The 25,112-nt window shown below is 41.5% G+C and overlaps 1 protein-coding gene across 1 annotated transcript in view; it reads right to left on the bottom strand.

Annotated features, from left to right (window-relative positions):
- The window catches only part of fat2 (FAT atypical cadherin 2), a 101,217-nt gene that overhangs the window by 66,404 nt on the left and 9,701 nt on the right, over positions 1-25,112 (bottom strand). Inside the window, exons 3-4 of the mRNA XM_020511574.2 lie at positions 9,511-9,572; positions 7,418-7,732 (exon numbers count right to left, since the gene is read on the bottom strand). Coding sequence (XP_020367163.2) covers positions 7,418-7,732; positions 9,511-9,572 — 377 coding nt within the window. The remainder of the gene's footprint in view (positions 1-7,417; positions 7,733-9,510; positions 9,573-25,112) is intronic.

The following is a 25,112-nucleotide window of genomic DNA, read 5'->3' as shown; positions in this document are numbered from 1 at the left end:
ACCGTTAGGAGGAAGTAACCATAATATGATAGAATTTACCCTGCAATTTGAGAGGGAGAAGGTGGAAATAAAGGCAACAACAGAGGCATGAGGGAGGAGCTGGGCAGAATTGACTGGGAGAGGAGCCTAGCAGGAAAGACAGTGGAACAGCAATGGCTGGAGTTTCTGGGATTAATTCAGGAGACTCAGCAAAAATTCATCCCTAAGGAAAAGAAGCATACTACAGGAAGGATACTGTAACCATGGCTGACAAGGGAAATCAGGGACAACATAAAAACAAAAAAGAAAGCATATCATATGGCAAAGGGCAGTGGGAAGCCAGAGGACTGGAAAGCCTACAAAGGCTAATAGAGGACAACAAAAAAAAGAAATAAGGAGGGACAGATTAAATATGAGGTAAGGTAGCCCGTAATATAAAAGTAGATCGCAAGGGCAAAACAGCGGCAAAAGTTGACATTGGGCTGCTGGAAAATGATGCTGGAGAAGTATTAATGGGGAACAAAGAAATGGTGAAGGAACAGAACAAGTACTTTGCGTCAGTCTTTACAGTGGAAGACATGAATAATATCCCAAAAATTCAAGGGAGTTGTGGGGCAGAGGAGAGTATGGTGACCATCACCAAGGAGAAGGTGCTAGAAAAATTGGAAGGTGCGAAGTTGGATAAATCATCTGGGCTAGATGGACTACACCCTGGTGTTCTGAAGGAGATAGCTGAAGAGATAGTGGAGATGTTTGTGGTGATCTTTCAGGAATCACTGGAGTCAGGGAGAGTCCCAGAGGACTGGAAAATTGCTAATGTGACCCCTCTGTTTAAGAAGGGAGTAAGGCAAAAGATGGGATATTACAGGCTGATTAGCCTGACCTTGGTCGTGGATAAGATTTTAGTGTTCATTGTGAAGGATGAGATTTCTGAATACTTGGAAGTGCATGGTAAAATAGGGCAAAGACAGCATGGTTTCATCAAGGCGGGGATCATGCCTGACAAATCTGTTAGAATTCTTTGAGGAAGTAATGAGCAGGTTAGACAAAAGAGAGCCAATGGATGTTCTCTATCTGGACTTCAAGAAGGCCTTTGATAAGGTACCGCACAGGAGGCTGCTGAGTAAGATAAGGGCCTATGGTGTTAGAGGCAAGGTGTAGAAGATTGACTGTCTGGTAGAAAGCAGAGAGTGGGGTTAAAAGGGTCTTTCTCAGAATGGTAGCTGGTGACGAGTGGTGTTCCACATGGATCAGTGTGAGGACCACAACTTTTTACTTTATACATTAATGAACTAGATGAAGGAACTGAGAGCATTCTGGCTAAATTTGCAGATGATACAAAGGTAGGTAGAGGGACAGGTTGTATTGAGGATGCAGGGAGGCTGCAGAAGGATTTAGACAGGTTAGGAGAGTGGGCAAAGAAGTGGCAGATGGAGTACAACGTGGGAAAGTGTGAGGTCATGCACTTTGGTAGGAAGAATAGAGGCGTGGACTATTTTCTAAATGGGGAGAAATTTCAGAAATCTGAAATGCAAAGGGACTTGGGGGTCCTAGTCCAGGATTCCCTTCAGGTAAACTTGCAGGTTGAGTTGGTAGTTAGGAAGGCAAATACAATGTTGGCATTTATTTTGAGAGGACTTGAATATAAAAGCAGGGATGTACTTCTGAGGCTTTATAAAGCTCTGGTCAGACCGCATTTAAAGTATTGTGAGCAATTTTGGGCCCCATATCTCAGGAAGGATGTACTGGCCCTGGAGTGGGTCCAGAGGAGGTTCACGTGAATGGTCCCAGGAATGAAAGGCTTAACGTTTGAGGAGCCTGGCTGATACTCGATGGGAGTTTAGAAGGATGACGGGTGCTCTAAATGAAATTAATAGAATACTGAATGGCCTGGTCAGAGTGGATGTTGGAAAGATATTTTCATTGGTAGGAGAGACTAGAACCCGAGGGCACAGCCTTAGAGTAAAGAGAAGACACTTTAGAATGGAGATAAGGAGAAACTTCTTCAGCCACAGGGTGTTGAATATGTGGAATTCATTGCCACAGAAGGCGGTGGAGGCCAGGCCATTGAGTATATTTAAGACGGAGATAGATAGCTTCTTTAATGTCAATAAGATCAACAGGTTCAGGGAGAAAGCGAGAAAATGGAGTTGAGAAACTTATCAGCCTTGATTAAATGATGAAGCTGACACGAAGGGCCGAATGGCCTAATTTCTGCTCCTATGTCTTATAGTCTTATGAATGAATAAAAAATATACACATTTTCAGTTCATGGGCCACTCCGAAGAAACCCTTGGTTTGATTGTGATGCCACATTGTCAATTAAAGTGGGGTTGTCTCATATCTGTAGAAGGAATTTAAACCAACTTCACTTTCAGTGAGTAATTTTTTTAAACCTGCTGGCTGCTATCAAATATCCAAATCAAACAGATTCTTTCACTGCTTTGATGTTGCTGCTGATCTCTGTGTCTAATAAAGTCAACCCTGAAGGTATGCAAGAATTAGCTGGACTCTACAAGCTATTATATAGCAATGAAGCATTCACTATTAACTATTGGGAAAAATAAGAACATTCACTCTTATGCCTGATGTCATTTTCAGATTAAATATGTCAAATAAACCTTCTCTAACAAGTAGTTGCAAAGTAAATACTTATATTTCAATGACACCAGGCAGGAAGCCCATTACATCAGCGTGCAAATAAAGCATAGATTCCCAAATTGTTACATGCGGTGAAAGAGATGTGGTAGGAAATTAAACTATATGGAGTACAACTACGTTATAATGGATTGGCATACTTCTGAACAAAATAACTGAAACTGGCCCACCAGAACACAAAGTGGCCCACACTGCCCTAAAATAATCATACTGAATCAAACCATTCAGACATTTCATGTCACACCTTTGGGTCAGGTGGGACTTAAATCCAGAACTCAGGCACAGAGTCAGGCTACTTCTGTGCCATGACAGTCCAGACCACTTTGCCCTATATTGGCCATAATGAACACTCAAGAAAGCCTTTTAACACATCAGCAGAAACAAGCCTGTATTTGTTTAAGTAAATCCATACTTTAGGGGTTACATTTGCCAATTTGCTTGCTTTTCATTGGGAGACACCAAGCTAATCATCAGGCAGAGGTCAGGACTTTGTTGGATTATTAGTGCCACTACATGTCATTGTGTGGGAGTCTTGTGGCACAGTGGTAGTGCCCTTACCTCTTGGCCAGAAGGACTTAGTTCAAATCTCACCTAACTCTGTCATAATCTAAGAGAAAAGCTGTCTAAACTAACTACACCATTGCATGGCACACAGATTTAGTATCTTGGCATTTCTGCACCCTACCAAATCAGTGACAATTTGTAAGCTGTACACTTCAGAGTTAATAGATGTTTGTTAAAGCAATCATTGCCCTTAAATCTGAAAATAAAATTGTCCATTATCTACTAGACTTTAATTAAAGCTGCAAACAACCACAAAATCATTGGTTCAGTATTAATACATATGTTATCTGTCTCCAGTATAATTAAAATAGATGGAGTTTATGTATACGTTCCCATACACAGAATATTTGGTACACACCTCGTCCTGTTCACTGCCAACTTACTCTCTAATTTCCAATTCCCCATTCTCAATGATTTGCCTCACAATCCACTTGTCTTTTTCTAATTATGATACTGTTTTAATTATTGTTTCTTCAACCTCTCCTCTTTTAGTGCCCCTGGCCTTCAAATACACCAACATTTTCCCTTCCTCTTGCATCCTCACATTTTGCTAAATAATTAACCTTTTCCTCATTTTGAGTTTCTTAAATTTAAAGAAAAATGATAACCAACAAAATATTAAACTATACACGTTACGTTTGACATCACAGATCCTTTTCTGGGGACAGGGAAAATCAAACTTGTTATCACTATAGAAAAGATGCTTGACAGTGTTTGTAGTGCAAATTCTTTCAAACCTTAAGGGCATGTGGAAGATGATTATAATATAGGTCGCGGCGTCAAACAAGATTAAGGATCAGAAGAAAATTTTCATATGCAGCAAGAGATACTGCAAATAGGCTCCCAGCCAAAGGAGTAACTTGTTTTATCCGCTTTAAAATCATGCCGGATTAATGGCCCAGATTAGAAATTTAGGCCAGAATTTTCTGGAAATGCAGGTGTCCTGCCAACGGGACAGAAAGCGGGCAGTGACCCAGCATCAATGAGCAGCAGCATTTTGCCTGGAGCCACCAATTAAGTGGATGCCACCAGGGCTGTTATCCAATGAAGCATGGAGGCCTGTCCCCCAAGGCAGGATCCCTAACAAGAGAGAGGATAATGGCAATAAATCTCCCAGGTAACTCATGCAACATGGTGTGAGGATCAGTGAGTATTCATATTAGATCAGTTGGGGCAACCATTACCACCTGCACTACCTCCAAACATCATAGAGCACACTAAAAGAAGACACAGTCCCACCCACCCCACTCACAATGTTTGCTACTAAGCCATCAGGCAGTAGTCCCGCTTTATTGGCCTCTTAAATAAGCTTCCAAAGGAAGGACAATTTTCTCTGTCACTTTTCCGATTGCTGGTAAAATGGCATGACGGCTGGAAGTTGTCAGGCATCCCCTATCAGCGTCTCACCATGTCATTAGGCCAGCCTTCCAACTTCCTAACCTATTGCCAGTAAACTCAGAAAAGTACAGCCATAAGTTCTACATACAGGCAAAGATGATAAACAACTTGAAGCACTGTAAGTGCAGCAATATCAGAATGAAGGAACCATTACATTGTAAATTTACAATACAGATTGTATTTGGTCTGTTGGATTAAGTGCCTATATTGCAGGCGTGGTGGTGTTTATTTGCTTGGTGCGTGAGATGCATAAGAGCTTTTGTACTTAGTGTCAATCAGCTGCAGTGTCATCCAGGACTGATGCATCTAATGTTGTGCGGAGTTCTGGTCTACATACTGCAAAATGGAGGACACTGGGGAAGATGCAAAACGATTTAGCGAAGCTAAGCAGTTCTATGTAGATTAGACAGGCTGGGGCTTTCTTTTTTTGAAAAAAGAAGACTGAAAGGTGACAAAACTGATGTCAGAGTTTATTTTTTAATTTTGAAGGCATTTGTCTTGTAGATGTAGAGAAAACCTTTCCTCTTGTGGGAAGATCCAAAACCAAAAACCATTAGGACAGTGTCATTAAGCAATCAAATCTGGAGCTCAGGAACTCCCATTGGCGATTTGAAAGTGGGACTTGCTAACATATAGGGTAGTTGAGGCAAACTTGCTCGGTGCATTTAAAGAGTTATTGAATGAATATGGGGGATAAAGGAATAGAAAGTTACTCTGACAAGGTCAGGTAAAATGGGATAAGAGTAGGCTCTTATGAAACACAAATAATGTTGGGTCAGTGGGTTGAATGGCCAGTTTCTGGACTGTAAACGTTTTTGTAACTACCTCAGTTAATAGACTACCAGGTGAAACTGAGCTATCATCTACTCTCGAACAAAGCCACTGTTGGCAAAAATTCTTTCAAGATCCTGAGGGTTCAGCAATATTATTAAAGCTTCTATTGTTCTTAATTAAAAGTCAACAATATATTTGCCTTCTATACATAAACATGTTTAAACAATAATCCCAGCACACCTTTCTTGTTTCTCTGTAATCAAGTTTTATTTCAATTTAATGGATTCTGTCTTCTTAGAAGCTGTAATTAAACACATCTTTGTTTGTGCCTTTCTTTAAATGTTGTTTAGAGTATTGAACAGTTTCAAAAAATGGGCAAAGCTTAGTGTATTCACTTTCAAACAGACAATACAGCACACTATGGCATCAACTGCACATATAATTATGATTCAAGGGTCCTTCTGGTGTTTCTCCTTTCTCAAATTAAACAGGGCTGGCTGCCTTTTTCATGCAGACAATACCCTTTTAATGATTGGGTGATTTACATTCATTATGCTTTCCAAGATTTGGTAGCTTAACTTTACAAATGTTTATTCTGTACCAATTTCAACGCTTTTTCTGAGAGCTCTCTTTTCTTAAGGAAAGGACAAGATGTGACAATAGACAGCCTTAAAAATATAAACTGGTTAATAGAGTAGACACAGAAATATTACATGAAAGGTAACTATTAATAAATCTAATAAGTTATGCAGCAGGACTTTTTCACAAAGTATGGATGGAATGTGAAACTTGTGACTGCAAGGAACAGTTTGAGGAAAATATCTTTGAGGCAAATAGATGTAGTTGGGCTGAATGGCCTGTTTTTACAGGAGTAGCCTGCTCCAATATCTACTTCCAATCTTCTGTAATAGTGAATCCTTGTGCAATGGTTTCTCTTTCTGTTTCTGAAAACATTCCCCATGGTCATCCCCAGCTGCATGCATCTGCACTATTCACTTTTTAAAAGGATGTTGGAGGAGTACGTGAGGATGTGGAATAAAGAGGATGACAAACAAAAAGTCAGGGTGTGTAACTAAGTACCACAGTACTTTAAAAGAAGAGGCACAGGGATGATGAACTGAATGGCCTCCTTCAATGGTGCAAATTTCTATAATTCTATGACTGTGCTGCTTCTTGGTGTTAATGTATTGGCTGACGCTGACATTGGCATTGATAGCACCATTAGCATTCTACCTCACTATCACCTCTCTCAACTATGTTTAATTTGTCATTGTGTTTGATCATTGTCACAGAACTGATCCCTAACTACACCAACAACTACTGCATGAGAAGACAGAACCAAATCAATTCTACCCAAGAGCTGACAGAATACAGAATTGGACCTAATTTCATGGTAACTAAACAACTTCTATTTTCCAGATTTACATAACTATGAGATAATAGAGAATGAGACTTGTCCCAGGCTAAGGACAATGATAATGAGAGCTATCTCTGGGTAAGAAAAATAAAAATTCATGTCTAAAGGTAAGAGAAAGGAGAATTTGCTTTCTCATTGCACTTTAATGTAAGATGATTCACAGGAGAATTATAAAACTAGATTGGACATTGAATGAAATTTCTACTCATCCTGTTCTGGATGTCAGACAAGGAGGCTAAGCTCAAGAAGACAAAACTGGAGGAGCACAGCTATTTCAAATGGTTGTGGGGCTGGAATAGATTACAAATATATGGAAAGATTTGAAAACAACTATGAGAATTTTAAAATTGAAGGGTTACTTAATTGGGACTGATGATGTGGCACAAGCTAACACAGAAACATGAGTTTTGAATGGCCTCAAAATTCTAGAGATCATAAAATGGAAAGTCAGCCAGGACTATGCTGAAGTATCAAGGAGCAAGGAACTGAGAAGGATTTTAGCAACAGATGAGGGATTCACCCCAACAGTTCACTTCTTTTAGAATCTTCAGTTCCATCTACCCAAAAGTCTTAAACTACTTCATCCGATGAAAAGAGTGAAAAGTTAAAAGGCCCATTCCTACTCACCGTTAAAATGTCATAGTCCCCTGCTGTGAATGTCCACGTAGATGATACCATCCCAGATTTTGGGTGAATTTTGAATTTTCCTTCCTCAGGGCTGTCCTCAATGCTGTAGGTGACATCTGCATTTGAGCCAGCATCATGATCAGAGGCGATCACCCTGTAAATGGGCTGAGGCTCTGTGGAGCTGTTGCGTTCCAGCAGTCTAACGTTATACAGGATTTCTGGGAACCTTGGAGCATTATCATTTTCATCCAAAATTTCTACCACTATCTTTGCTGTGGACTGTCTTGGAGGAACACCATTATCACTAACAGTCACCTGCGAAGAAACAGAAAGGGCATATATACTTTCGCTAACATTAGTGAGACACAAGTAACCATTTCTATTCAATGTCCAGAACCACAGCCATTTTATGTGCATCTCAGCTAAGTGATGTACAGGAATGGTGACGTATCTTTAAAGTTCAACTCATCTCTCACATGTTAAAATGACACATAGATGGATTTGATATGACTGTTAAGTGTTCGCATGGGACCAGTGTTGGCCATGAAATGAAAATGATTGCTTTCAAGTCTTCAGTAGTGAGGTGATTTCTTGATGCCGTACTGCCCACATGAAATGTTTAGGTGCAAAAGATGGGAAATTGCACTTCAAATTCCCAGAACTCCCTGATAGCAACTGTTTCATCAGTGAATCACACCAGTGTAAAACTATAGGTGGTGGCACAATACTGTTTCTGAGTGCGAGTGTTTAAAATGTGAGACTATGTATGCAAGTAAGACAAAATAAGTAAACATATTAAAGTATCCAGCTGGAATCTATCAAATTAAGGATGCCCAAAAATTAACCCTCTTTTCTAATGGGATAACGGATCCGACAAGTTTTCGTCCACTCCCAATTCAGGAAAATAAGCTTAGGCCTCCTGCCTGCTTTCCCGACTGACAGGGAAGACAGAAAGCACTCTGCTTTCTCTTTTATGAACTGCCAACTTCTCAATTGTGGGCCAGTTCCACCAGGGCAATCTGTGCCTACCCACATGAGGGCCAATGTTTGGCAAGAGGTGAATGTAAAAAACGTGGTGTAGCCCTTTGCACTCCGGAATATTGAGGTCACCTATTAGTCATCATGCTCAGTGTGCACAGATGTGCAGAATGAAGCAAAGAGCAGAAAATAAAAAGATGTAGGTGTGTGTGGAAGTGCTAACGAGCAGAAGTCTTGTTGATAATAGAAATACTAACAGAGTGAAAATGTCAGAGAGAAACAGCAGGTTATTTCTTTCTCTTGCTATGAGAAACCTCCAAGGCATGCTGCAGTAATCTCCACCAGTTCACTTTTTGACTGCACAACAGTTTTATAGGGGCTGGTAATGGGGCTGTGGAAACTTGATTCTGTCATGGATATGGGCTTGGGGAAGATAAATGGGTAATGGTGAAAGGAATAATTAGGGTAACCAGGAAAAATCCTGCTCTAGCAGAAATACACACCAAACTGGAAGGAGAATGATCGGAGCATAGAAATCCATAGCACATTGATCTCAATAGTCTGAACCTAGTCAGTCCTTTGATGGTGCTTTGCGGCATGGTGGCTCAGTGGTTAGCACTGCTGCCTCACAGCACCAGGGACCTGGGTTCAATTCCACCCTTAGGTGACTCTCTATATGGAGTTTGCAATGTTCTCCCTCCGTCTGTGTGGGTTTCCTCCAGGTGCTCTGGTTTCCTCCCACAATCCATAGATGTGCAGGCTAGGTGGATTGGCCATGCTAAATTGCCTGTAATGTTCAGGGATATGTAGATTAGGGGGACGGGTCTGGGCAGGATGCTCTGAGGGTCAGTGTGGACTTGTTGGACCGAAGGGCCTGTTTCCACGCTGTAGGGATACTAAGATAAGATTTTCGACATTTCCTCATGGAAGAAATAGTTTATCTTTTAGATTTTCAGACAAGTTCTTTTTAAAAATGTTGCTTCTGTTCCTTTTATAGAGACTGAGCAATTTCTTTTCAGCCTGACCATTGTCTTACCTCTGACGAATATGATGCCTATGGCTGCCATGATGTCATTGTGTATTGACAGCTAACCTGATGGCCTCATTCTACTCACCTCTAGGTTGTGTTCATCTCTCTTTTCACGGTCCAGCTTATGCACTGTGGTGGTGATGAGACCTAGAATCAAAAGCAAGAAAGTGATTCTCTGTAAGATATGTTCTAAAGATGAAATCAAAAACCATTTCAGGGCTGTGTATTTACAGGACGATACACACTTACTGAATTAAAATGGGTCCATCTGCTAGCATCTTCAATATGGTTTCCTTATCTATTTAATGCTAGGAAATACTGAGGTAACTAAACAGTCCAATGCCAGATCTGCAAACCCTGCCACTGGTGAGGCAGGGATGTTCGAAGAAGTGGGTGGGTGGGATTTTCTCAGGTTATCACACTGTCTTTCCACGATTTATGCCTGGCCTCTTCCTGGCCTGGTCAGAGAATGCTAGAAATGCCTAGCACCTTCACAGATGTTTCTTTGCAAATTTGGGCATTTGGACTTCCAAAACAAGCTCTCTAAATCAATCAGAAAGTCACAAGCAGGTACAGAAGAAAATCATGACTCTGTGAGATTCTACAGACTGGACTTCCCCACTAGGGGTGGGCAGCAGAGTCGGAAAATTCCCACCTTGACCCAGGAGAAAGTTCCAACAAAAATAGGATACCTACTGTAGGGATGTGGGCTGCAGTCTGGTCAGCTGACCCAGTAAAGAGGTCCAAGGAGGCCACAGGGGCTGCTGGGTGCTGAGGGAGGTTGTTTAAAAGACTATAGTGCTGTGGGGCTTCATCCCAGTTACAATAAAACATGTAAGGCCCTCTGCCTCTCATCTAATAATACATTCCCCTAACCCCTTCCAACCAACCTCATGTCCTTTCACCAATGGATTTTTAACCTGTTTAGGAACGTTATTACACCACTCTGGAGCAGACGGGACTTGAACCCAGGTCACCTAGCTCAGAGGTAGGGAAACTACCACAAAGACATTTGCCTATACCCTATGGCATCTCATGCCTCTCATGACCAGAAAAACATTTGTTCTTGTATTTCTATTCTACGAGGTCTGATGGATAATTAAAAATTAACCATGTCAGACAACATGACATTTTTCATTATGACTGAAATTGCCAAGAAATCTGCAGGATAAGTTTAGGCTTCCACTGGTTTTATATTTATTACATGTTCCTAGCTAGGGTGAAGAATTTTCAGCTTAAATTAAGATCATGAATATCTCTGAGCCAAGTAATCAGTATCTTTAGTGAAAGTAAAGATTTTTGTGCCTCTCTCTTATCAAAACATAGAAAACCAAATGAAATGATTATATGTCTTGACTTTTCTGTTGTCAATGGTTGGATCATGGTCTAACCTTGTGTTGAGGCCTTCGTGCCTAGGGTTGGTGCCTCCAACATATACATGTCTAAGAAACACCTGTAATTTTATTTCCTGGAATAAAATTTCCTGGCAGAATGCATTCGCTTAGCTCCACCTCATACCATAGCCACATTTCTGTTGCATGACCCTCAATAATGCAACTTTTGGCCCAAGAATTGGACTTGGAATAATAAGTATTCCAGTCTTTTAGTGGAATAACGTGTGTCAAGCAACTCTAGCAAACAGCCTTAGCTGACAGCAATGTGTAAGCCATCTTGCATCTATGACCACCTCAATAAAAGAAAGGAGTAAACAAAATGACATGCTCAGAGTCTAATATAATCAGAACACCTTCTTTCCTCTGGCAATTGCATAAACATCTTACAATTTCAGAAATCTAAGAAAAACAACAACTTGCATTGATAGAACACCTTACTCTTAATGCAAGCTAATGCATTGCAAATACAATAAATTACCATGACTCTGGTTGTGTACATGAACATTGTTGCCGTTTTGCAAAGAACATATTGTCAAACCAGGAAATTAGTTGATTAAGGAAAGATTGAACAGGACATTTAAAGAACTCCTTCCTCTTGCTCCACATGATCTTTATCATTAACATGAAGGAGTAAAACAGAGCCTCAGTTTAAGGTCTCATTTGAAAGACATGACTCTAGGACAAAACAAATTCATGCCACTGCAAGAAGCCTTAAAGAAAGAAAGACATGCATCAATATAGGATCTTTCATAATCTCAGAATATCCCAAAGTACATTACAGGAAATTAAATCAATTTGTACTTGCAACCAAACCCTACAAACAATAATCCTATAATGACAAGATTATTAGTTTTAATGATGTTGGTTCGGTGTTAAAATTGGTCAGGACACTGGAGATAATTCTGACACATCAAAATATTGCCATGGAATCTTTTGCGCTCATCTAAGATGGCAAAATTGGTTTCAGTTCAACATCTGTCGAAATGTTGTCATTTCTGATACTACAGCTCTGCATATTGCACTGGAAAGTCGGCCTGGATTTTGTGCTCACATCTCCGGAGTGGAATTCTGAACCCACATCACAGCTAGACACGTAGTGATAAACAAAAAAGTATGCAGATGTGTTTGTTGTTGCTGCAACTTGATGCCCTTCCAAATCGTGTCTAAACAGTGAAAATGGAAATCAAGTTGCTGATTTATTTTTCCCATTAAATAATCCGTCCTTGTTTACTGGCACCAGGCAATGTTAATGTCAGCTACTCAAACTAAAAAAAAGGAATGAGGAACGAGTAACAGCTGTATCAAATTGACATGGAATATGTTGAAAGGGCAGCCCTGTAATATGCTGCGCAGTTTTTTTAACGTGAGAGATGCTTAGCTGACCACAAATGTCTGCGCAAATCCTATGTTCATCAAATGATCCCTTAAAGCACAACAAACAAAAACCATGGAAAGGATGTAGTTCATGGGATACATCTAGCTGTATTAATGCAAGTTGTAGCTTGCTTGAATCTGAAACTAGGGGTCATAGTTTAAAATAAGGGGTTGCCCATTTAAAACAGAGGTGAGGTCATTATTTTCTCTTGGAGGGGGGTTGCAAGTCTTTGGAATTGCCTTCCTCCATGGTTGCAGAATCTTTAAATATTTTTAAGGGTGAATTAGATAGATTCTTGATTATCAACGGGAAAGATTATTGGGATTATGCAGGAGTGTAGAGTTGAGGTTAAAATCAGATCAGCCATGATGTTATTGAATGGTACTGCAGGCTTGAAGGACTGAGTGGCACACTCTTGTTCCTTGTTCACACATTTGTAATTGGGAAATGTAGATTATTTCTGGAGGAATTGCAATCAGACTTTCTGACAAACGCAAATGACTTGAATTTTGGAATGCAGGGCAACATTTCAAAATTTACTCATGATATTAAATTTGAGGATGTAGCATAGCAACTGGGGAAGGTGATATGAACCAATTGCAACAAGTCACAGACAGGTTAGCAGAATTGGCAGATGACGGGTAAATGGGATTTAATCTAGAGAAGTACTATCCAACAAACTGTGTTGGAAAGTAAAAGGGCTGGATTTGCAAAACCTATCCAAAGCAGGCGAGCACTTCCATTTGCTAAACCATATTCTACTCCGTAGCCTGTTCCAATGTTCCCTTGAGCCACATTCTGTACACAATAGGGCATCTAGCTAGATTACAATCATCAAAAATGAGTCCATTGTTGCAGAGCAGGAGACAGCAATGGTGCTGTTGAGGACACCCACTGCAGTCCCAGAAGAAAGACAGAACATTTTCAAGGGGGAGAAGAGATTGGAATATTTTGCCTACTTCTGCTTACATTAAAATCTGGAAGTTACTCAGGACCTTTGGCAAGTTAAACAGCTAGGATCATTATGAAGGAAATGTAGGCTACAACTACTTCTTTCTATTCCTGTACAATGACCTGATTTGGCATCATTATTTTGCCACTATTCTCCTGTGATACAACACAGCAGAGGTAATAAGGAGAATTAGCCTCCCTACTCCCATTTATACATGGTAGATAGTTAAAATTAACGTCAGACAGGGCTGAAGTGGCAGGCCTTATTTTCACATTGTTTCTGCTTAAATTGGAGTAGAATAACGGAGGCAAATCTAGACCCACTGGAGTGGGTACCAGTGCATAGGCAAGATCAGAGTCTGCACTGGTAAGTTCCATCATTGGATAACTTATCAAGACTCACTGGCTAGAGGAATGTTCAAGTGGTTGAAGACGATGATTGTTGATGCCCATGGAATTACGTACCACCAAGTTGATACCATTAAGAAAGGATGGAAAAGGAATAAACAAAGAAAAGTTCACAAAGAAAGGAGTTAAGGGTTTTGCTTTTTCTCCAACCCCAGCAAGACCACAACTTTATATTTACTGGAGACTAAACGAACTGATTACATACTCTATTTGCCTTTTATCATGGCTGCCAGTCTTGACTCACTTGAACACAACTAGAAGCAGGCACAGAGGTGTAAAATGAAGCAAAGAATAATCTTTTCATTTCCTCCTAAGCTGGGTTTTTATGAAAAGTTAAATTTAGGACTGGAAGATTCTCATACAATGCTGTTCGTAAGGATAAAAACATAGAAAAAATTTCAAGTGAGCGTAATGAAATTGTCAGTGACCAATGACATTGTCGATTCCAAACATTGGCCTAAACTGAATAAATTCTACCATTTATCATCATAAAATGCCTCAAACGCATTGAATGCCTTTGTTTCAATGAGCACCATTTCTGGAAAAAGCCTAATTAAAATTGTTATGTCATCACCATATTGCAGCAGTACAGATATAAGACAAAGGAGGTCTGATAAGCTAATAGAGGTGTGATATGAAGTATCACTGGTTACCCTAGGCACCACCTGTAGAAACAAAATTCTTTGTCAAGTGTTTCATTTAAAATAGAAGCTTTGTTAATAAACAGGAAACTCTTAAATTGTAATCTTCCAGGAGTATTGCCTAACTTGATGAAAGATCTATAAGGCATGGCATCAATAAACCACAAAACCAACAAATGCAAAAGGAGACATAACTCAATGATTTAGGGATGATAAAAGGAAGGGTAAGAATTGGGAAAGAAGATGGAGATAAATGGAAAGGAAAGCTGTGGCATCTGATAATATATTCAAATATAAACAATTTATTGGATTCGTAAATTTCACAATAACAAAATTTCTCAGCATTTGGGATGTTATCAGCAAGTAATCTGCTTCATTCACTGCCTTTTTAGAAAATAAATCAAACTCTAAGATTTTATGGCTGAGTATAAAACAAGTCTACATCTGCTTTTATGATTTTACTAATTAATCATTTTCCTTGTAGTTGACAATTGACTTGTTGAGAGGTTTTTCATTGATTCATACACAAACGTTAAGTAATTTTGTAAATTATTGTAATTCTTAAGTCTGATAACAAGAGTCATTAAGTTGACGTCAACATTGGCAAGACTTGTTTTTATATAAACAGGTTAGCTTCACAATTAGCCTTAACAATTGATGCAAATTGTTTCAGTTTCAAATTCCAAATTAACCTATTGAACAAAACTATAATTATAATACATCATAACATGGAATAAAGCATTCCAGTATGTAAAGATCCGATAATATGATTTCACCATCTACATAGCAATTTAAGATGCCAAATCTCATGGAGTTTTACACAATTAACTATGTTTAAATTGCAGAGATTGTTGGTATATAGGCCAACAGTGCAAGTAAATTGTTGGCTTAAATGAAAGAATGAAGAAGTTGTTTGACTTGATTTAGCTGGTGGTGTAAGGCAATATTGCTCTGAGCGGGAAAATACTTACATGTGAAAATGACAGACAAAAGCAAAGGATAGCTGTCCCATCAAGCTCGCCCAAACTCATGGTGGACACACATTGCAACCAAATACACCCTACTCTCACTCAACCCTGTTCCTCCATAGACATATTAACTCTGATAGTTAATCTAGGTAGTATATGAAGGGAATAAAGGCAGCCTCCTCCTGTGCTACTTGGTCACATACATTGGAAGATCCAGGTTCAGTTCTATATTTCTGTTAAATGAAAAGCTGATCACAGCTGGGCCAGCAATTGTTAGCCAGTAATTTGCCTCAAGGAAAAGCAATTATTCTATCTCTAGTTCTCTCTCTTAACACTTATCAATTTTGAGTCAATGTCTCCTTAACCCTATAAGCCCTTGTAGCCATATTCATTGCATTGTTCATCCTTTCCACCATTACAGTCTTTCATCATACCAAAGTAAAAATATAATTATGGATGAGGAAGATCATTCTAACAACCTTCCTTCTTAATCATTCAAATCATTCCTAACACTGCAATCATGAACCGCCTTTTCATTATGCAATAGTTATATGGATGATAGTATAAGGTAGGGGTGGAGGTTAGATAGACCTTAGGATTAGGGTAAAAGTTTGGCACAACATCGTGGGCCGAAGGGCCTGTACTGTTCTGTACTGTTCTATGTTCTATGTTCCAGCATGTTTATCTTCATTGCTCAACCTGGAATTTTATTCAACATGTTATACATTTATTTTGTGTAAAAAATATTCTTTGATACCTATTTGCAAAGTACCTTTGTCTAGTTTGAATCTACGTCCTCTTGTTTCACTCCTGCAGTTTAAGTTAAAATAAAACTCCAGGTTAAATTTTTCTTTACCTTGAACAATCATATCCAGTGTACACCATTTAAAATACTTGTCTTAGAAGTATGCAGAATATTATCTCAGCCAAAAAACTATAACTATTATCTTCTTGCATCAATCTCAAAAGTTGCTGGTTATAGTGTCAGAGGGGTCTATTTACTTAGGGCAAAAACCACAGGTAACTAAACAGAACTGAAAACTACTAATATTGTTCAGGTTTTGGGAATCATCCACACTCAAAGTTATGACATAGTCCGTGTGACAGGAGGAATGTGGGATTCAGGGGAGTCCTGTGAACTGACAGTCACTGGAAACAGAAAAGCTGATAGGGATCTGAGAAACACTGAAAATATAGGCTCCTCAGAGACTCACAGAACATTATAAAGCAAACCACTGAATAAACCAAACTTGCTCGAGAACCAGCCCTTTCACTGACAAACTGAGCAGCTCTGAATAATGTGAATTGTAGATTCATTCTTGGCTTCTTGGTCCCAGTGATCCCAATGCATTATCTGCCAGCTCCAAAGTCTCAGTGGTCAATGCACTCAATAATAGCTGCCAAAAAAATGAGAGAACCAACCTTTGTAGAAGATCCAGTGAAGACAGTAAAAGGAGAACAGAGAAGCCACTCTCAGAACGAACAAATGTTCATTTGTTGCAGAGATAGTAGGAACTGCCGATGCTGGAGAATCTGAGACAACAAGGTGTAGAGCTGGATGAACACAGCGGGCCAAGCAGCATCAGAGGAACAGGAAAGCTGACGTTTCGGGTCTAGACCCTTCTTCAGAAACCAAATATTCATTTGTGACTTGTCTCTGTTGCATCAAATTCTGAAGAGCAGCAACTATATACACTATAAGCAATAAGGGCTGTAGCTTTATAAGAACATCCTTCAGATGTCTCTGAAAAATCTAAAGACAGGTTTTCACAGAGGTTGATCTGAAGCATATAAAAATGATGGGTGGGACCTGATTTTGGGATTCTGCTTCCATTCATGGTGTCAGCAATGTTTGCCATCATGGGATAACTGTGCAAGTTACAAACCCAAAACTGTTGATAAATATTCATCAATGTAAATGCTTGGCTCAATCCCAAGGCTTACTAAGGGATTAACTGCGCAGGCATCTGTTAATTAAGGCTGAGGTGTTACAGTTCATTTTTTTTTAAATTAATCAGTCTCAGGATGTGGCCATTGCTGTCCATCCCTAAGTGCCCTTGAAAAGGTTGTGGTGAGCTGCCTTCTTGAACTGCTGCTGTCTGTGTGTTGTAGGCCCTCTCACAGTGCTGTCAGGAAGGGAATCCCAGCATCGTCACCCTGTGACAGCGAAAAAAAAGCATTATAATTCCAAGTCAGGATGGTCTGTGGCAGGACTGGGAACTTGGAAGTGTGATGTTCCCATAGTGCCCTTGCAACTGCTGCCCTTGTCCTTCTATGTTGTAGAGTTAGTTGTGTGAAAGGTGCTACCGTAACAGCCTTAGTGACAGGCTTTGGGGAGTCAGGAGGTGGGTTACTTGCTGGAATTCTCAGCCTCTGACCTGTTCGAGCAGTCACAGTATGTAAATGGCTAGCCCACTTGTTTCTGACCACGATGTTGATGATGGGGATTCAGTGATGGTAACGCCATTGAACGTCAAGAGGAGATGGTCAGATTCTTTGCTGTCGGGTGAGCACATTGCATGTATGTTACTTGCCACTTGTCAGCCTAAGTCATGATGTTGTACAAGTTTTGCTCCATGTGGACATGGACTATTTTGTTTTTTTAAAGTGCAGCTAAATATTGTGCAGTCATCAGTGAACATCCCAACCTCTGACCTCATGATGGAGGATGGTCATTACTGAAGCACCTGGAGATGGTTGGGCCGAGGGCACTAACTTGAGGAACTCCTGTAGCAAGATTAGCCCACCACTTAATTACAGATCCCCAACTCTTCTATCTCTCCAGGCCAAAAGATTGTGGGGACACACTTCTACAGAGTTGAGACATTTCCTGTTTGAAATTTCCCGACTCATTAGCAAAAAACAGGTGCACATTGTTGAGACAACAAGGTGCAGAGCTGGATGAACACAGCAGGCCAAGCAGCATCATAGGAGCAGGAAGGCTGACGTTTCGGGCCTAGACCCTTCATCAGAATGGGGGAGGGGAAGGGGGTTCTGAAATAAATAGGGAGAGAGGGGGAGGCGGATAGAAGATGGATAGAAGAGAAGATAGGTGGAGAGGAAACAGACAGGTCGAAGAGGCGGGGATGGAGCCAGTAAAGGTGAGTGTAGGTGGGGAGGTAGGGAGGAGATAGGTCAGTCCAGGGAGGATGGATAGGTCAAGGGGGCGGGATGAGGTTAGTAGGTAGGAGATGGGGGTGCGGCTTGAGGTGGGAGGAGGGGATAGGTGGGAGGAAGGACAGGTTAGAGAGGCGGGGACGAGCTGGGCTGGTTTTGGGATGCGGTAGGGGGAGGGGAGATTTTGAAGCTTGTGAAATCCACATTGATACCCTTGGGCTGCAGGGTTCCCAAGCGGAATATGAGTTGCTGTTCCTGCAACCTTCGGGTGGCATCGTTGTGGCACTGCAGGAGGCCCAGGATGGACATGTCGTCTGAGGAATGGGAGGGGGAGTTGAAATGGTTTGTGACTGGGAGGTGGAGTTGTTTATTGCGAACCGAGCGTAGGTGTTCTGCATTGTTGAGTCTTTTCTCACAGCTCAGACTCCTGACATTGAAACTAGTCTGATGGATCTTCTCAGAACTGCCCCAAGCGCTTGAATGTTCCTATTAATCTGGAGGTGGTATTTAAGGTCTGGCTTGACAAGAGCACAATAGGTTTGATCATCACCTCTGCTAATTTACATGCTGTGGCTTTGACTGTGTTGTGCAATGTTTTATTAGTTTTGTTGACTGCTGCTCTGCAATTAGACATGTTTAAATTTGCATCTATGAAGACTCACGTGTCTCTGTAATCTCATCTATATCTGTTTCAACACAATACATCTATTATTTCCTTCCCATGCATAGCACTTCACGTTTGTCTGCATTCATTTTTGTCTGTCTGCAATCTAGCAAAGTAGATACTCAATGGAAATAAAAATTCAAAGCGATGCAAAATGGACTATTCTCACTTATTATATAATATTGTATAAAGTCAACATAATCCCGTCCTGCCACCTCCAATATTTTGTTGCTAACATGGAGATCACCTATTTAAGCCATTAGGGTCACTTGTTGAAATATAACTCCACAGCTTGCGACCTGCTTATAAATCACTGGTTCACACCCTTAGGGAGTGTTTACATTACGCAAACTCAGATGAACAGCAGCAAATGACTCCTATGTTTCAAAGACCACAACACTATAAGATATAGGAACTGAATTAGGCCATTCAGCCCATCGAGTCTGCTCCACAACTCGATCATGCCTGCTATGTTTCTCAATCCCATTCTCCTGCTTTCTCCCCGCAACCTTTAATCCCCTAACTAATCAAGATCCCAGATGCCCACATGGCAGTCTCTCAGCCTGGCATGGCGGTCTCTCAGTGGCCCGACATGGTGGTCTCTCAGTCTGACGTGGCACACTCTCAGCCCAGTGTGGCGGTCTCTTGGCCTGGCGTAAGGATCTCTTGGTAGCCCAGCGTGGTGGTATCTTGGCCCGGCGTGTCATCTTTCAGCAGTATGTGGCAGTCCCAGCGCGGCCCCGGTGTTGCCTCAGCATGGTCTTCTGGTCTCGAGGTGAGTCCTCGAAGCACAGTCCCACTGTAGCTAAGCACTTAAGAAAGGCTGCAATGCTGGAACTTTCAGCTTTATTTCTTTATTTTCTACAGTACTTAAAACTAAGCAGGTCTGCAATGTATAACTTTTAACCTTAATTTGTATGTTTTATGCTATACTATAATTACTGCCATGTTCAACTGTTAACTTTGTTCTTTCTTTCTACCTTGTCCTTAAGGTTCTGTACCTAGGTACTTGTACCTATGATGGCACCTTGTGTGGCTACATTATATGCTTTTTACTGTACTCTTATACTTTTGCACTTGTGTACATGTGACAATAAAATCAAAATCAAATATCCTGTCTTAGCACACTCACTGACTTGGCCTCCACAACCTGCTACTGCAATGCATTCCACAGATTCACTAACTTCTGGCTGAAGAAATTCCTCCTCATCTCAGTTCTAAAGAGTCATCCTTTCAGTCTAAGGCTGTCTGAGGTCCTAGTCTCTCCTACTAGTGGAAACATCTTTTCTGCATTCATTCTATCCAGGCCTTTCATTATTCTATCAGTTTCAATGAGGTCCCCCTCAGCCTTCTAAACTCCATCAAGTACAGACCCAGAGTATCCAACTGCAGCCTCCCGACTTCCTCAACACTACCTGTCCCTCCACCTATCTTTGTGTCCTCTTCCAACTTAACAACATTGTTCTCAGTTCCTTTGTCCAGATTTTAATGTATACCATGAATAGTTGTGGTCCCAACATTGACCCCTGCAAAACTCTACCAGTTGATAGCTGCCAACCTGAAAAAGACTCCTTTCCCCCGTTCTCTGCTTTCTGTAAATCAACCAATTCTCTATCCATGCCAGTACCTTGCCCCTCACACCATGGGCTCTCATTTAGCAGACTCCTGTGTGACACCTTGTTCAAATGCAACAAGATCTGGGCAATATCCAGGTTTCGGCTGACAAGGGGCAAATGACATTCACGCCACACAAATGCCAGACTATGACCATTACGAATAAGAGACAATCAAATCACCACCCCTTGGCATTGAACAGTGTTACCATCACTGAATCCCTCGCTATCAACATCCTGGGGGTTATCATTGACCAGAACAGCAATTGGACTCACCACAAAAACACAATGGCTACAAGAGCAGGTCCCCTTTTCATACTCTGTGTCTTATTAGTTGTTCTGGAAACTTTAATGGCCTCTCCAGTGCCCTCCCTTGCTTTAAGTAGGATCCTGGTCCCAGATTGGTTCAGGTGGAGCCTGTCCCAACAGTACCCCTCCCTCCTGCCCCAATACGGAAGCCAGTGGTCCACGAAATGGGACTTCCCTTCCTCACACTGCTCCTTTAGCCATGTGTTCATATCCCTAACCTTATCTCTTGAGCAATTTGTATGTGGTTTGGGTTATAAGCTAGAGAATACCTTTCAGGTCCTGTTTTCTAATCTTGTAAGTGCAGTGCAAGGATTTGCCCATAGTTGTGCACATGGGGAATCAAATTCTTAGTGTGATTTTTAGTGAAACAGGGTTCGAGGGCTGAGAACAACTGCTTTGAGATGTACACAATTCAATCCCTTTCTAAAGCTATCCATTCAATCTCTATTTTTAGAATTCTATTATACATTCATACGCCTGTGAAACTGTCTATGTTACCTCACTTTCACTGAAAGGAGCAGATAATTACAATGTGGGAGCTTACAGTGAGTTTTCATTACAAACATTGGCACTGGAATTTAGAATTGTCAATGTAGATAATGAACAACACACAATTGTAAATATATTCTATGTAGTTGAGAGCAAATTCTTGTGAATCATCAGGATCTGCAATAAAATAGTTTGACAGAAATGCACAAAGAAGTCCACTGTGTTAAGTATTGATTTTATCATCAACCATTATGGTTTGATGCATTTTCCAACTCGCACTTGCAGCTGACTGAGACAATGAGAGTACAGAAACTAGTTGCTGGAGCTTTGTGACACAGTGTAGGCCAGAATAAAACTGGGCTGCTAGGGAGATGACATCAACATCATCTATATTCCACCCCACATCTGATGTTAGTGATCTTTAGGATGGTGATGGTGCAGGGAAGTGCACACTTGCAAACTGGTCTTTGCTCCTTTGTGCACTGGTTAAGCTAGTTATGAGTGGTTTAAAATCCCATCTTCTGAAAAGTTTTTGAATTTCGCGAGGCAGCCAGCATTTAGGAGCTGACTGTCTCAGACCATCTGCAGGCAGACAGGGACCATGTGCAAAGTGTGTCATGGAGGCCAGAAAAGTTTCTGAAGCTCAGTATAAATGCTGATCATAGGTGAAGATACCTACTTTGATATAAAAATTAAAACAACCTGTTACAAATAAGGGAATAATTCTGAAGGAATATTTTCATTTTATATTAGCTCCACTCATTCTGCAGATGGGATGGCATGGTGGCACAGTGGTTAGCGCTGCTGCCTCACAGCGCCAGGGATCTGGGTTCAATTCTAGCCTCGGGTGACTGTCTGTGTGGAGTTTGCAAATTCTACCCATGTTTGCATGAGTTTCCTCCCACAGTCCAAAGGTGTGCAGGTTAAGTAGATTGGCTGTGCTAAATTGCACTTAGTGTGCAGGCTAGGTGGATTAACCATGGGAAATACAGGGATAGGGAAGAGGGTCTGGGTCTGGTTTGGAGGGTTGGTGTGGACTAGATCAGCTGAATGGTCTGCTTCTACATTTTTACTTTTTGTGTCACACCCAGTCTGTGAGCGGAGACAAGGAGTTCTACTCTAACTTTCCAAGGACGCCGATGCATCTGTATCAACTCTCAAAGTCTCAGTCATTATGGCTAACCAGATGTGGCTGTGTTTATTGCTATCATGCAATAAACCTTCTTGTTAACTTTGAGCAATGCCTCTTCTGTCGACACAGTGATACCACCAATCACTCGATAGGCCCCAAGACAAAAACAAGAAGTAGTGGCAGCGAAATACCTCAAACCCAGCAGAACATGTTGCTGGAGGTGGCAGACAATGACAAGGTGTCAGGAATTGTCATCTGGGAAAGTGCCACACAGCTCACAACAGGTCAGGGAGGAGCTTTGGGAGTTCATAGGTTATCATCCTTAGACTCCATCTAAGCAACGGTGTAAAAACGAGGCCTTTGGGAATGAGGAGCAACAGCTTGCACAGGAGGAGTAGAGCGCTGGGTATCAGAAGTGAGACAAGGGACACAAAAGAGAAAGGTACGTGACCCTGAGCACAGCATTCAAGGCAGAATCAAAACCATCTGGATATCACTGAGAACGAATACTGAAGTGGCCCTTCAGAGTGCCAACCTCTGTGGAATCTCATAGGTAGTTACACACTGGTGCATCAGCCAGATGACAGATGCTGTCTTCGTCAAATCTGAGCAAAACATCAGATTCACAACTGATGGGGCATCACAAGCTCAGACAACACTGGGCCTGGTGCATAGACTAGTTGGTTGGTGCCTTGCAGTATCCTCCTGAAGGGGCCTTGGTCACGGTGATGGCCTGTCACACTCTCCAGAGCACGGCCACCCACAGAGGTGTGAACCTTGAGAATAGTGAGGCTTTGGAAGGTGACAGCTCATCAGTTGAAGGAGCAGGCGGCAAGAGAAGAAGAGGAATTGAAGGAAGAGGGAAATGATGCTGAGCAGAGAGGTGCCCTACTGCATGAACAGGTGGCCTCATCCTGCCAGCCTCCAGGAAGATGACCTCTTTTTCCTCATTGGTTCCAGACCTCCAGCTTCTTTGTGAAATCCCGCTTCCTTGTGATACCAGAGGAGGCTTTGGCACAAGCATTTTCTTCCATGACATCCAGAAGATTCAGTGATGGCTGCATTAGGTATCTATATGAGTCCCCTACTTGCTCTGACCCACTTCCACTCCTGTCCCCACTGGTCATAATCAGGCAGAAAACTGCATTTATTTCAAGGCTCCATCCCATTTAAATATGACCTTCAATCAGTTTCCCAACAGAGGCTGGTTTCCGACACAAACATAATAAACTTGTAATGACAAGTTCAAAACTGCTTTTTTAACAAATGTATACTTCAAGTTAAAAATGTACCTCCTAGATGCTACTAACCACAATTATGAATCAATTTCCTTGACATAATTTAAGGAGCAATATTCTGCAGACTCTAGTACATGTTACCATAGACAGGATTCATAAAATTCACTAAATAAATGACCAGAAATCAGGAAGAAAAATCCATAAAATCAGTACTGCCCAAGAAGAACAAAAAATAATATTTTGGAGATAGTAGGAACTGCAGATGCTGGAGAATCTGAGATAACAAGGTGTAGAGCTGGATGAACACAGAGGAGCAGGAAGCCTGACGTTTCGGGATGTTTCGGATTTCTGAAGAAGGGTCTAGGCCCGAAACGTCAGCCTTCCTGCTCCTCTGATGCTGCTTGGCCTGCTGTGTTCATCCAGCTCTACACCTTGTTATCTCAAATAATATTTTGTACTGTTTCCAGGCATTGTCAATACATGAATGGTCAGGATTATAATAGATAGCCAGTAACCAATCCATGTAGAATTTATCGACAGAGGTCTTGCATCACCTTGATTTGGACAAGGAGAGGCTTAATTGGAGGTCATCTGTGTAAAATTTAATGGATCCGAATACAGTGGGTTAGAGAAGCCTATTAATAATCATTCAGTAGCTAAACGGTCTTTATTCAAAAGTCACTGAAAGCCAGCATACAGATGTAGCAAACAACCATGAAAGGGAAATGGAATTTTGGTGCTGAGACTTACTCTTTTTGGCCAGTTGTGTTGAAATTTTTTTTGACGATTATTCGCTGCGAGACCTTGTGGGTTTTCTCACCATATCTTACCAAACTTCACCTCATTAACTACTTCTCCTGCCCCCTTGGCGCCCCTAACATTGAGATTGATTTATTTATGTGTCACATGTACTAAGTGTAGTAATACGTAAGTACAGCGAAAAGTGCACAGTCGCCATTCACTGGTGCCCACGTGGTTATAAAAACCAGAATTAAAAGATTTAACAGAGCCAAAAGGTAAGGAAGAGAAAAAGAAAAGTCCAGATCTCAGGGTGCCATCTCCACATTGACACAGGCACCGCTTCCAGTCGCTAGGACACCCAGGAGGCTGCCGCCATGCGAAAGGCCTGCTCTCGCCACCGACTGCCACTGCCTCACCGGCCCCGCTCTCACCACCGTTGCCTCACCAGTCTGCTCTCACCGCTGCTGCCTCACCGGCTCACTCTCACCGCCGCTGCCTCACCGGCCCCGCTATCACCACCACTGCCTCACCGGCCTGCTCTCACCGGCCCCGCTCTCATCGCTGCTGCCTCACCAGCCCATCCTCACCGGCCTGCTCTCTCCGGCCCACTCTCACCGGCACTGCCACACTGGCCTGCTCTCACTGCC

Source organism: Rhincodon typus, chromosome 12, assembly GCF_021869965.1.
Source record: "Rhincodon typus isolate 14 chromosome 12, sRhiTyp1.1, whole genome shotgun sequence".
Classification (NCBI taxonomy): Eukaryota; Metazoa; Chordata; class Chondrichthyes; order Orectolobiformes; family Rhincodontidae; genus Rhincodon; species Rhincodon typus.
The sequence above is the reverse complement of the archived record's forward strand: the minus strand, read 5'-3'. Positions and strand labels throughout refer to the sequence as shown.